At 45.9% G+C, this 14,726-nt stretch overlaps 1 protein-coding gene across 28 annotated transcripts in view; it reads left to right on the top strand.

The window, feature by feature from the left end:
* Positions 1-14,726, top strand: part of celf2 (cugbp, Elav-like family member 2) — a 169,884-nt gene that overhangs the window by 136,079 nt on the left and 19,079 nt on the right. For 19 of the 28 annotated variants that reach the window (XM_034577925.1, XM_034577944.1, XM_034577952.1 and 16 more), the window contains 3 exons: positions 3,088-3,167; positions 10,308-10,550; positions 12,343-12,406. In XM_034577925.1, coding sequence (XP_034433816.1) covers positions 3,088-3,167; positions 10,308-10,550; positions 12,343-12,406 — 387 coding nt within the window. The remainder of the gene's footprint in view (positions 1-3,087; positions 3,168-10,307; positions 10,551-12,342; positions 12,407-14,726) is intronic. The other 9 variants (XM_034577950.1, XM_034577934.1, XM_034577933.1 and 6 more) reach the window with 1 other exon arrangement.

Genomic DNA, 14,726 nt, shown 5'->3' with positions numbered 1-14,726 from the left:
ACACACACACACACACACACACACACACACACACAGTCGACCACCCACTCACCTGATTTTCATCCTCCCACGCTCCCTTTACCTCCCCCTCCCCTCCCCTCCTCTGTGGTCTCTATGTGCTGAGGAGATGCAGCCTCGTCCTCCTCCTCCTCCTCCTCCTCCTCCTCCTCCTCTTCCTCCTGTCACACGAGCTGTCGCTGTCATCGTCACGCCGGCTCCATGTGGATCTGTCGGTCACGTTTTTTTTTTTTTTTTTCTGTGCCTGTCGGACGTTCTGAATGTTTTTTATTGTTGACTCCAGTCTTATTTTCTCAGTGTGCCTCTTCTCTCTCCTCCTCCTCCTCCTGCTCCTCCTCCTCCTCCTCCTCCTCCTCAAGGTCGTCTCTATCTAGAACCGATCTTTGCCTCAAACCCAACGAACTCGAACTCCCCACGTTCCCCCCCCCCGTCCCTATAATCACCCTGACTGTCCTAGAATCCGCTCTCGCATCAATTTGTCCTCGTTTCTTTCCCAGACATCCCTCATCGGCCTCCTTCCCTTCCTTCCCCTCTTTCCTTCTTCCATCCCTTTTCAGCTTCTCTCTTTTGTCCTCATGAATATTTCAGGCGCTGTGGCCACATCCCTGTTTCTGTCGAGCTAATATAAACCACTTAGCGGCTGCAGGCGAATCAAAGAGAAGATGCTTGTCGTCCAGTTTGGGTCTGGATAGTGAATAAACACACCTGTAACCAGGCTGGAGATGAATGGGTCTTTGAGGGTTTCTTTGTGCCTGCACCTCCCCGAGGGCCTCGGTCCCACCTAGCCGCGCTGCTGAGCGCCTATTAAATCGTGGTATCAATCAGAGGAGCGCGCCGCCCTCCCCGCTATTAATAAAATATGGATCACACCACCAGTGGATGGCCGGGCCTGGGGAGCTACCCTACTTTTATTAAAGGACTGTTTGGTTCTCTGCTGACGACAGAATGCGGCCCGTGAGGTATTTTTAGCGCTCAAGCCAAGTCCCGTCTCTGCGGCGTGAAAAACACGACAAGCACCAACCAGCAGGCGTGGATTCCACTACAGTTTTTTTTTCCCGTTGTCTTTAACAGCTTTGACATTAATGAATTCATGTTCCGACGCTGAGGAATTCTTTATTTAGAAGCCTCAAGGTTCAAGCTGCAGAAACTGGCTAAAGATAGAAATGTGTTGTTTTTAGAGGGGGGGGGGGGGGGGGGGGGTTATTCTGTCAGCCAGCTGGAGACGAACCCAGTTTCCGTCGACGTTGTAGCTTGACCAGCGTTATGAGCAGAGTCAGGAGGGTTAACCCAAATGGACGCGCCCCCCCCCTCTGCAGGACTGATCCAGTTCTGGGGCACGCCCCCCCCGCAGAGGACGGAGCAGCCTCCTCCAACATAAGCCGTTAAATGACAGATTGTGGCTCGTCTAAAATAGACTGTCAGAAAAAATGACCCCCTTTTTTTTTTTTTTTTTTTACGAATGTCCTTTCTACAGTAAAGGACACATGGACATGTTTACTAGGTCGGTGCCACAGCATCTGATAACCTTCACCGTCTTTTTATCACCTTTTCCACATCTCTAATGTTCGGCCACTGATGGACTTCTATATAAAAGGTGAATAAACTACATTTTCCATTGAGCAAGGACAGAAATATATATATATATATTTTTTAAAAGAGGTCTAATATTTATATTTTTAAAGGATCAGAAGCAGGAAAAGTTCAGGTGCAACGGACTCAGACATTCACGCTCTCACATTTAGCCCCTCGGACTTCAGTCCTCGTCTGAAAAGCAACTTTATTTTGACGAGGGAATCCTAAAGATGTCGTCCAAACACGTGATTAAACCGTTACCATAGCGATGAATTTCCTCTCCAGGGACGTTCTTGTGTTTTCTCAGGGTAAAGCCTCGGTGTGAAAACCTGCGTAGTGGATTTAAATCTCACCTCTCACGGCCTCGTTCCATCACAGAGTCCTGATGGAGGTGGACGAGGACAATGATCTATTCCTCCACTCATCTCTCTCTCTCTCTCTCTCTCTCTCTCTCTCCGTCTGTTGCATTCTCCCTCCTCACAATTCCTCCCCTCTTTTTCCTCTCTGCCCTTTCGCCCCCCCCCATCCACTGACCCAGGGAGAGTCTATCTGATGACATGAGACTTTTCTTCCTGCCAAGCCACGAGTCTGTCGGCCGAACCTGAACGTGTGTGTGTGTGTGTGTCTAAGTGTGTGTTGGTGTGTGCGAGCATGTGTGTAATCAGTTCAGGCCTGGCTGCGCTAACATGGCTTGGTGGGTTTGTTAGCATATTATTAGCCCGGGGGATTGAGGAAGCACTTCTCACATTATCTCCTCTGATCACTCCCTAACCAGCCAGACAAACACTGCCCCCCCCTCTCACCCACAAACCACCAATAACAAACTCCCGTAAAAACAACGCCGGCGGCTGCGTCTCGATTGGCTCGGATCGGCGGTGGTCGGCCACGCCTCCTCTCGTCTCTTCCTCCATCTCCTTCGTTTCTCCTGACGAACAACGCAGGCCGCGCAAATGAATTCAAATCGCCGAATTCAAGGGGGGGGGGGGGGGGGCGTATTTACACTGTTGATGAATTCAGGTACGACTAATTCAGTCAGTGTGAAGGAGCGAGAGGAAACAATAAAAGATGGAGAGGGACGAGGAGGAGGAGGAAGAGGAGGAGGAGGAGGGAGGCTGGGAAGGCAAATCCAAAAGTCCCCCGATTGTGTTGCTTGTGGTCGTCTCAGATGTCCTGTGGTGGTGGGACGGGGGTTGGGGGGGGGGGGGGGCTCGTGGTTGTCATGACACTGTGCTCATTTCTCCGCTGTTGTTCCTACAAGCGACCTGAGAACGATGTTGTCCACCTGTGAGCTGTTCTCTGTATCAATCTCTGTTTTTATTTATAACGACGACGTGTCCAACCCTTTTGTCTTGTTTTTGTTCTTTCTTGTCTCCCCCCCCCCTCCTCCTCCTCCTCCTCTTCCTCCTCCTCCTCCTCTTCCTCCTCTTCCTCCTCCTGCCCTCCTCCCTTCCACTGTCCCTCCATCCCTCCCTCCTCTCCTCCCCTCCCTCCCTACAGGATGTGCGTTTATCACGTTTTCCACCAGAGCTATGGCACAGAATGCAATCAAAGCCATGCACCAGTCTCAGACTATGGAGGTACTGTACTCTCGCCCTTTCTTTAACTCTCTCTCTCTCTCTCTCTCTCTCTCTCTCTCGCTCCTCTTCAGTCATTGTGGTGAAACTTTAACATGTCGGCCTCATGTTTGAATGTGTGTGTGTGTGTGTGTGTGTGTGTGTGTGTGTGTGTGTGTGTGTGTGTGTGTGTGTGTGTGTGTGTGTGTGTGTGTGTGTGTGTGTGTGTGTGTGTACTCAATGACTCTGAATTGAAAGTTGTCAAGTTGCCCTTGGTCGTTAATAACAGTCTTTATATATAAAAAAAATAAAAGCCAGTGTGAAGATACAACCCTTTTTTTAAGTTCAATTCAAGATACTCATCTGTGGAGAAGCAGATAAATCCCTATCATGATAATATGAATCATGGAAATTAAAAAAAATACATACATCCACCTTGGATTAGAGGGTGTTAACTGCAAGGTCCCAGGTGGTTTGTAACACCAGGGGGCGTAATGAGCCATAATGTGGTTTTAACGTCCGCGTTTATGTGTTTCGTCAAAGACATTCATTTAGTTTTCTTACACACTCATCATGTCTAGATTTTTTTAATCAAGATCCTTGAATTGTTCTCTTAGAAATCAGGGGAAAATGTGGAAAAATGTAAAATCACGTCGGAGAGCTCAGGGGTGAAAACCTCCTCAGTGCAGGTAAATACAGATAAACTCAGCAGCTGCATGTTTTCAGGAGGGATTTAATAGATGATACAGATTCTGTAGAGTTTGGTCTTTAAAGTGCTGACACGCAGGTTTCATGTCTCTTAACTCTTATCACCAGGTTACACAGTGTTCCTAAAAGTCATGATGGAATATTTATATACGGCCGAGAGGGAACAGCGTTGTTCAGCGGGAGCTGCTGATTCAGGCCGATCGGGGCCTTTTCTCTTATTCGCCTTTTTCTGGTCCCAGATTTCTAAACCTTTGGCAAAGTCTCCAAACCGTGACAAACAGCAGCACCTCTGACACGACAGCCGCGGCGGCCAGGTGACATTACAGACCTCATCAGCTGCACAGCGACCCCAGCCGGGCCTTAATGGGCGACTGGGCCCGCCGCTCCTTTGTGTTCCCTCCTCCTGGTTTGGGCGGGGGTGGCGCCCTTGTCAGAGTATTGTCAGGCTGGCGACAGGGCGGGATGACAGGGCTGCGATTGGGAGAGAATTACACGGTGCGCGGCGACAACTGTGAGGCGCCTGTGCGTGTGTGAGTCAGACAAGGAGACAAAAAGTGGTAATAACAAGCTGTGTTAAAGGAAAAAGATGAGTGGCGTTCACCCCGTCGCCCCCTCATTAGAGCTGATCATGGTAATCATGGCTGCTATTGATGTGCTGTGACCCCGACACGGGAAACGCACGCTCCGCCCTGCGTCCGCCTGCGCACATGCGTGTGCTTGCACGAGCTTTCACGTTGTCGTCCTGTGTGTGTGTGTGTCGGTGAAGTGTTGAGTTACGTGGCCGAGCAGCAGCGGCGGCAGTGTTTCTGTCTTTCCGAGGAGAAGGAGTGACACTCTCCTCCGACGGCGTTGATATTAAGCCAGAATTATCCTCGCTCTGAGCAGTCGTCTGCCACAATGGGCCGAGTAAACACTGCCAGTGTCCCCTGCTCTTATCGGGCGCACGGAGAAAAAGGCTTAAACCGTAACACAGCGATATTGCAGTGGACAATGGCAAAATACCTTCATTTCCATTTGAAAACACGCTGCGTAGCCTCAGGCGGACCTGAATTGCCGCATCCGTTTGTTAATGTTCCTCAGTTTTGCAATTTAAAAGTAATTACTTTGGGTCCGAATGAGGGAATGAGGTCTGGTAAATAGAGTTTGGTTATTGTCTTGGCTCTATTGCACCCAACTGTCTTAGATAGAGCGAGATTGTGCGTTTGAGTGTTTGTGTGTTCGTGTGTGTTTTTCCCCGGCACATGTCATGGGGGGGGGAGGGGGGAGGCCGGGGCGCCCAATTCGTCGATGGCCCTGTCACTGTCATATCCATTCTCATTACGCCGTGACATTCAGGTGCACGCTCGCACACGCGTCCGCTGGCTGAATGTCAGGCCGTAATGAAAGTGGATATGAGCGAGACAGGTAATTCACTGTCGAACCTCTAAAGACATTTGAAGAGAAGTGGGTCGGCTTCATTGTGTTGGGTTTGTGTTGATTTGTGCGTTGCATTATTCACTCCAGTTGTAAAGACTCATTTAGCCCTGAGCTCCGCCTGTGCAGCGTTCCATCAACAGCTTTTTTACATTTTTTTTTTCCACATGACACTTAGAGGAACACTCGCACGTTTTCCTGCCCTCGCCGCGCGCGCCCTCGCCCTCGCCCTCGCCCTCGCCACGAACGCACAACCGCTGGAGCACATTGAGACAAAGGGCTTGAGTAGAGCATGAAAGAGAGAGCGGTGTGTTGAAGTAGCAAAACAAACACAACCGTCAACTGTGCTGAAGAGAAGCGACGATACGGACAAAAACATTAGATTAGATTAATCAAGGGATGATGTCAGACAACGTATATAAACTGGATGATCCCAAGATGGATTAATATCAGGAACCAGGGTCTAAATAAAGTTCTGGGATACCCCCAAAAAACGTCCTGGTTGGCTAAACTCCAGATAATGTCCGATAAATGAAGGTCTGGAGATTTTCTGGAGTTTTTCCTTCGCATACGAAGAAGCAGCAGGAGATTGTCCGGCTCCGAAACGTTCACTACAACAGGAATATGTCCTCGTCTTTCCAAGTTGACATCAGCGTCTCCTTCGCCCACGAGACATTTATATTCTTCCAGTTTCACGTCAGTCACGTGTTACAAGCTGTGAACTCTGGACTCACTCTACATTTTCTGGACATTCTTGACTTGGGACGTTTTCTGGAAAAACGTCTGTACTGCAGTTCACAGAGCAGTTTGTGAATCTCTCCCTGTTTTTCCGGCGTGTTGTTGTTGGAACATTAGGTCAAAGCAACGTGCTCAGAGAACTCCCGCCGCTAACAGAGCCTCCTGCTGTCCCGTTAGTTAGCGGAAGACGACATGGTTTGACATTTAAAGGCTGCGTGAGTGGTAAATGAACGAGACGGAGAAGGTTCACAGCACATAAACTCTCCTGAAAGCCGTGTGAGATTGATTTTCAAGGTAAACCGACCAGAGCTTATAAGTTCAGTTTGTGTGAGTGCTTCTAAACATCTTGGGAAAGACGGGAAGTGATGTGCGATGCTCTCTTCGTGGTTGTGTGCGAGATTTCGGCCTCGGGGAGCACGGGAGCGTTTATTGGCTGAGTGCACTCTCGTGGTTACGTCGGTGGCAAGTCTGGAACTTCTGCAAAAGTTTGTGTGGACGAGGTCAAACCGGAGCCCGAAGCAGGTGCTGAGGTTTTTTTCTATTTTTGCCAACAAGCTGTAATTACATCATTATAAGGTTTGGATATCGTAATTACACCCGGAGCTTATTGCTACGTCTGCGGTGTCATACTGAGACCACAGGTTGTCATGACATCGTGTACATCTGTCAATCACAGGCGGAGTGTGACACCAGGACATTAAAGCATCACCATGAAACTTCTTAACCTTAAATCAGCTGAACAGGGAGAATGTTTCCTCGTTCACTCCTGTGAGAAGTGAGGAATAGACTTTAATCATGTTCCTATATTGGTCTTCAATGATATATTTATATATTGATTAGTTAAGAACCATTCACTGTATCTAAGGCTGCTTTATAGAGTTAAAATAAAAGAAATAATACAAACCAAGTCCAGAAAATAATAGTAGAAATACTCAGGATAGTGGAGTTACTGCACTTAATAATAACATCATATACCGTATGTGTGTGTATATGAAGATTTAAACACTAATCTAATCAAAGGTGGGTTGACGTGAGGCTCTAGAGGGCGCTGTTGCTCACTGATGCTTTAGAATGTCAAATCCCAATATGCAGAAGTTTTAAAGAAATCCAACAGAAGTTTTCCAGAGGGTCAGTCGACCTGTTAAATGATGAAAACACCGACGTTAATAAGTTTACATGAGGTGAAGTTGTGAATCTGCAAACAGAAATAACTTTTAACTCCCGTAGAAACGTCTCCTGATGAGACTTTACTTTGTTGAGAAGTGAAAGCTGTGCAGCTCTGGTGAGACGCTGTCTGCAGATAAAGAAATTAATGGACGCTTCGCCACCGACACAGAGTTAATGGCATGTTATTATTACAATATATGAAACCAGAGACTATTTAAGACGAAACAGGAGCAACAGCTTTTACGAGTGTAAATTATCAGGCCTCCGCTGAATGACACCATTACTGTTATTGTTGAATTCCGTGTATTTTTAGGTGTTAACAACGTGCAGGAGACTCGTGAAATACTCGGAGAGGTAGAGCCATCACATCGCCCCCTGCTGTTTTCGTTCAACAGTGGCCAATTGAAAACAAATCAGCTGGGTTACAGATTTAGTTTTAACACAACATGAGGTATAATTGAAGAGCAGCAGGATTTTTCACAGACGCCCATCGACAACAAACACCGATAAAACATCCGCGGCTCCTCGAGCGCAAGGAAAACAAAGAGATTCGTGGATGATGACAATTTGAGAAGGTCTCAACACAATGTTCGATTTAAAAAAATTAATCTGAAATTGTAAATGATGTAAAAAATTATGCAGGTTTTTAAAACGTAGGAGATTTCTATCTGTTTACAGGGCAAACAAATAAATCAATGTTTTAATGAGGACTGATTATACTAATCATCTCACAGTGTTAAAGAGATTGAAAAATAATTCCTGGATCAAGATGTAATGGCTCTTCTTTCCTGTGTCTCCTTCACAATAACACTCCACCCTGTGTTCTCCGGGGTTGGAAGCTTTTATTGTGAAGCAGCAGCAGTTAAAATCTGTATAATAATCCTGCAGCACTAACGATGATTACAGAATATAAATATATCTGGTGTCAATTGGGATGTAAACACTTTTTAAAATGACATCTAGTTCAATGTCGTCGTTGGATTGATGTGAAAACTCAAAAAGCAGCTCAGTGAAAATTAGTTTTTTTCTTGGTCAGTGATGTTTTTTTATCACGCAGCGTCTGATTTATGAAAGTTCAAGCTGTTACTAATCTGTGATGAATTATTAAAAATCCCCCCTCCGGTGAAATCAATGGCGGCTTGTTTCTTTGAGTGAAACCAACAGACGGCTGGAGTCGCCGCTCGTCTTCTCATCATCTCAGGCCAAAGTTGAGCCTGAGAAAATCCAACGTGCTGCTTTAAAGGTTTTAAGGTAGAACCGGCATCAGCGGGCGCAGGGGGGGCCCCTCGTCCTCGGCCCCTCTCCCAGGGCAGGACTCTCATTCTGGGGCTGAATTTCCCCCGGCTCGCTGGGTGTCAGCTGGAGTAATGAGATATTTAGCAGAGGCGGGATAGGGAGCTCCCGTCTCGGGGGGAATCGAGCGGCGAGGCCCCCGAACTGACACTCCCTCCGAAATGCAATTCTCCCGTCGTCTCCTTTATCTGTCAGCGGTCGGAGTAAAGAGGGAAGATGACTGGTGGAGAGACGCAGTAAATACGGCCCAGGCGTCGCCAGACAGGAGACACGCTCATTCGGCTGATAGAGTCGAGCCCCGGCCCCACAGAGGAGGGGTCGTCTGGTCGCACACAGACACACACACACACACTGTGAAAAACACACAACCTGCCAGGATGTTGTCGTTTTTTTTACTCCCTTTATTTTTCATCTTATTGCATATTTACTTCCCTGACTGGGAATGTAATATTTAACTATTATCCGAATGTGTAAGACTCATCTGGATCGCCCCCTGGTGGCTGGATGCAGTATAAATGACCTACACTGCAGCCAGCCACCAGGGGGCGAGCAAGATGATTTGGCTTCACTTTTACCATCACGTCGTCCATCTTTATTTTCAGCCTGTGTCCTAAAACCAGCTGATAGAAGATATCGCACGTTTGTTCTACGTAATGATCACATACGACACACACATGCATGCAGACACATTAACGTCACACACACACACACACACACTTGACACACACTCGAGTTCTGACTGTGCCGTTTTCCACCTGTAAAATAAACCCCCGTCTCTCCGCTGCCGAGGGGATCGAGTCTCGAACTAAACGTCTCAATCAAAAGCTTTTTATCCTCCTGTGGCCGATCGCCTTTGTTTCACACAGATTTGCCGCTAGTTAGGCTTTGATTGCAGAGAGTGAGTAACGCTGAGGTGTGATAGATTGTGACGCAGCGCCTCGGCTTCGCTGTGCTTCTGCTGCTGCAGCTTCAATCAGGTGCATTGTGGGATTTTTTTTTTTTTTTACGTTATAGTTGTCAGTACGAGTGTGTATTAGATGTTTGATATGTTACTCACCTCCACACACACACACACACACACACTCGATTAAATACACTCTTTTATAATTGTACAGATCTCAAAATCTTCCTCTTACCCTCTCAACCTCTTCTTCAGCCCTCCCAGTCACTTTATCTAATTTTCTCTCTCTCTCTCGCTCACACACACACACACACACACACACACACACACACACACACCAAGTCTTTCTTCGTACGAGGTGATGAAATAGTTGGAGAACACAGGAAATCTGTTTCTGGTGAAACCATTCTGGACTCGGAGATAACTGAGCCCTTGTGGGGGGAAGACGAAAGCCCCACTGGATTTAGAGTCAAGTTTCCTTTGTGACTCCGTGTGTGTGTCCCGTGTCAGCGAGTGTGTGTGTGTGTGTGTGTGTGTGTGTGTGTGTGTGTGTGTGTGTGTGTGTGTGTGTGTGTGTGTGTGTGTGTGTGAGAGGTTTTAATTGAAAATAGATTATTTTTTCTTTACTTTTTTGCTGATGCACAGTTTTTTTTAAATGAAAATTTGTGTTGATTGGTCTTTGTGGAATCAGTTTTCTAAGTCCTTCTGGGTGTGTGTGTGTGTGTGTGTGTGTGTGTGTCTGTGTGTGTGTGTGTGTGTGTCATCATAGAAACGTCCCATATAGAAAATTGCTTGACTTTATAATAAGGATACAGAATATGAATCATTATCATTTAATTATTTGCAGCCTTTATTTTGACCAAGTTTCAAGTTCCATAACTATGTCTTGTGTTTTCTTCTCTTCCTCTTCCTCTCCTCTCCTCCTCCTCTTCCTCCCCCCACAGGGCTGCTCGTCTCCCATCGTGGTGAAGTTCGCCGACACGCAGAAGGACAAGGAGCAGCGGCGTCTGCAGCAGCAGCTGGCGCAGCAGATGCAGCAGCTCAACAGTGCGACCACCTGGGGGAGCCTGACCGGCCTGGGGGGCCTCACCCCGCAGTATCTGGCTGTAAGGAGAGCCGCCGCGTCGCCCACCATCATCACCACCTCCTCCGCCCCTTACTGCAGCCCCTTGGCCAACGCCGCCGCAGTCAGTGCCCCAAACCAAAAACATTCAACTTGAAAAAGTCCCAGAACACCTCTTTTTTCCTCCCCCTCTTTCTTTTGTTCTCTGATTTCTGCCACTGTTCCCTCCCCTCCATCCTCCCCCTGAGAGGGTGTCGTGGGGAAATGAGGTCTCTGAAGACAAAGATATGTCTCGATGATTTACCACCAGGGAAAAAATTACACTTAAATTCTCCATGAAAAGTCAAAGTGAAGTCAGCGTCAAGAATTATACATCCCGTCAAATGTTTCTGCAGAAAGAACAAGAAATGCCATTAACTGATTATACTCCTGATTCTTTTTTAAATTCTGAAATAATGTAAATATTAAAAATACTACTTAGGGAGCTTTTTATATCAAGATCAGAAATAATTGTGACCGAAAAGGAACTATTTATTCAACTTTATAGAACTATTTATTGTATGGAAAAGTGTGTGAGTTTATAGAATACTTCCTGATAATGTTGAACATATTTCAATTGTTCTTTAGTATCTACTCAGTATTTTTATTTTTACAGTGACAGGACGTTTAATTTTTTAATATTTAACAAAACCACAATTCATATACTGTATCTCTAAATTAATTAATCGTTTAGTTTATTTTTTCTTAACATTATTGTTTTATTTTTACTATATCATAGCTTAAGGGTAATTCCTTCAAATAAATCGTTTAAAATCCCATTAGATAGACTGAAAAATATTTTTGTACAAAGTTAATATTTAGTTTTCTGAGATTGTGAATGCTTAACATTTGGTGGCACGCCGATGGAAACACGGCAGTTATCAGTTTTCAGAGTAATTTTCCAATAGCAGTTATAATTGTGATAAATTCTCGGGGCTTCTTGTGGAATCACACAGAAAGGTATTTGTCTGGGCGACGCTCGGGGCCCCCGGGACTCCACAAATCCCCAATTTGCGAGCGGCTGCAGCAGAAGCTCGACTGGTAATTTGTTTGATTGGGAACTTACTGGGTTTCTTTGTTTCTCAGACGCCTCATTCTCCCCCCCCCCCCCCCCCCCCCCCCCCCCCCGCTCCACAGTCCTCAGCCTTTTCAGGACTCGTCTCAGAGATTTTGGCTCCAACACTCGACTCATCGCTCTTCAGCTTCTAAATTAAGCTTTTAAAATAAACGTCTCAAAAAGGCTGCAGGATTTTATTTTTTTTTATTTTTTCCAAACTGCAATTTGCACCTGTCTTGTCAGCAGAGCTCAGACAAACGTCCCGTCTTCACTGGATATTGATTTGTCTTTTTTACGGGTTACAATTATTAATAATAATAATAATGAGATAACAAAAAAAAAAAAGTGTTCTGTGAATCCTAGAATTTTTCAGTCCTCTATTCTGGAGGAGAAAGAAAAAAGCGGAAACTCGCCGGCACACACCAGGAAACAAGATGTTAATTTGCTGTTAATTTGAGTCTTTGAAGGATGAAGTTTTTTGACGGCATCAGTATTCCACTTTTGTTTTGGAATCTAATTAGTCGGTTAGATTATAGCTTTCATGCTCAACTTGTCTGGAAGAATCACGGTGGAACACAAACAGCGTTCGCTTAGAGGAGAGATCAAACTACATTAGCAGCTCATTTACTCATCGAGCGCTGATGCAAAAACCACATCGCTAAACCGCTCATTACGAGTTTAGCTTTCCCGGCGTAGCGTCGCATAGACACGTGTAAAAGCTTCCTCTTCCCACTCAGCTCGCTGTGTTTCTCCTTTTTTCCCTTTTTATCCGGCCTCGTCGCTCATCTCCTCTTCTTTCTCTCTTCTCTTTCTCCATCAGTTGCTCCAGCAGGCAACCTCCTCCGGTAACCTGGGAGCCTTCAGCGGGATCCAGCAGATGGCCGGTGAGTGCAAATACAAAAAGAAATCGGTCGATGAACTCCCCTGGAATCACGATCCACTGTGGCAGTCCGCTCTTTGTTGCACCTCTCGTGTTATTTCTTTATTTTCTCCAGACTTCTAAAAAAAAAAAAAAGAAGAAGAGGAGCAAAGAGCATAACAGATGAACTCGCGTGGTGGAGTAGAGAGAGAGAGAGAGAGAGAGATCTTTGCCCTCAAGATTTATTAACTGTTGCTAAGATTTATCTTGATCTTTTAATGAGGCCAGACAAGAGCGGTGCCCTGGGCGTGTAACAGTAACACCGAGGCTTTGTCAGGGATAGATGAATCACAGCGAGGAGGAAAAGTAAAGGCGCCGGAGAAAATGGTTTAAAAAAAGTGGCTCTGTTGTGGTGGAGACGTTGCACTGCGGGCTGGCGCCATCTACTGTTCTGTTTCTGCGAGGGGGGGGGGGGGGGGGGTCTCTGATCTGTCGGCTCTTCTCCTTTGTATCTGCAGGTATCAAATGAAATTAGGCTTATTGTTAAAATGTAGGGAGGACAAAAACAGGCATGTACAAACATACTGTACAAGACGTGAGGAGACAGACTCAGGGTTCCTGCAGGTGAGGTTTAAGACCAATGTGAAGTACGACAGATATGAAGGAATATCAAAATGGAAAAAAGCAAAAGGCAAAACATAAGCTTCTGTTTAGTTTCCCAAGTTTGTCAGATTCTCTGTGTTTATATGACGTATGAATCTGGACATGTTTGTGTCCATAACAGAATTTAAGCTTCCCCATTACTTCGGATGTTGGCCCATTCTTTTTCTGTAAATTCTGAAATCTGCTCCCTGTTCAGTTTTCAGGGAGCTAATAGCTTGGCATTATTAAAGTGGGAGTACTCTTGCATTTCGAGGGCTTAACATTTTAAATTTTTAACAAACTCTGAATTCAATTTCAGCCATTTTAGGGCAGCAAGGCTCGAGTTTAAAACCCAAAATTAAAGGATAAAATAAAGTCGTTTTAAAAAAGTTTTCTTTCTAAATGGGTTGAATAGGAAATAGGACACAAGGAAATAGGAAAGCGAGTGTTGAGGGACAGTGGGAATCTCTGAGGTGAAGCTGATGCAATAAAAAATGCATATTGTTTTAACCCAGTTCTGTATTAACTTGAGCCCCGAGCGCCTCCTACTAAACACAGGATAAAAAACTGTCTTTAAGAAATACAATTCAAATTCATTTAAGACTTTCAGGGACCCTCTCTCTCTCTCTCTCTCTCTCTCTCCTTCGTCTGTTCCCATCCCTCTTTAGCTTTTCTCTGTCTGGGAGGTTCCAGCTCTTATTGTGCAGGGAAACGATAACTGATCTGAGCGTGATGGGAGTTTGTGGCGAGCCTCGTCTTGTTGTCTTGTGTCGCGTCCCCTCGAGTTTCAAGGCCTTTCACTTTCCCCTGTGGCTGTTTTTTAAGGTTTTTCTCCACCTTATCCTGTCAAATAAATAGTTAAGATTAGATTTGGTGGGTAACGGCGTCTGAATCCGGAGATCTGCTCGTCCTCCCATCTGCGAGAGGTGGCGAGCAGCGACGGAGGGAGAGCGAGCGAGCATTAGTGATTGGCAGGAGATGTGAGGCAGCTGAATGACATCTGGTCCCAGTCTTTAACACGAGGAGCCGCCGAGCCGAGAGGCTTCAATTACACCAATGAGCATTCAATTAGACGCAGCCAACGCCAGCCTGGTGCAGCCCGGCGCCGCCATACAGGCTGCACACACACACACACAACCACACACAACCACACACACACGCCTCCTCGCACACGTATGTACTCACAGTGTCTCACACACCATCTGCACAGCCCGGATACTCTGATGTGGGAAGTAGATTGTATTTGTCTCATTCTGTTTCTCTGCCTTCTCTCACTCTCTCACTCTTCTTCTTCTTCTTCTCCTCTCGGCCTCATCTCTTCTTTATTCCCCTCTAACCCAGTTATTTTTATCTCCTGCCTGCTCCTCTTCTCCTTATAACTGTCTGGAAAATGTATGTTCAATGAGGGAGATAGCCTTTGACAAATGCATGTAAGAATTGGTGTCGAGCTGCTTTGAGAGATGGGGGGGGAGGAGAAAAAAAGAGGTTGCATGGAGAGAGACGGAGAGAGAGAGAGAGAGAGAGAGCTGCGAAGTCGTCTTTGCCATCCTGTGTCTGTGGAGGGGAAAAGAAAAGAATTGGAAGAGTTTGGGAACTGGAAGAAAGGAAAGAAATGTAAGAGACAAACTTGGAATGAAAGAAAGGAAGTAGAAATTAAGGAGGGACAAGCAATTAAGATACGGGAAATTGGAAAAAAGGATAAA

Source organism: Hippoglossus hippoglossus, chromosome 23, assembly GCF_009819705.1.
Source record: "Hippoglossus hippoglossus isolate fHipHip1 chromosome 23, fHipHip1.pri, whole genome shotgun sequence".
NCBI classification, from domain to species: domain Eukaryota; kingdom Metazoa; phylum Chordata; class Actinopteri; order Pleuronectiformes; family Pleuronectidae; genus Hippoglossus; species Hippoglossus hippoglossus.
This window is presented reverse-complemented; position numbering and strand designations above follow the sequence as displayed.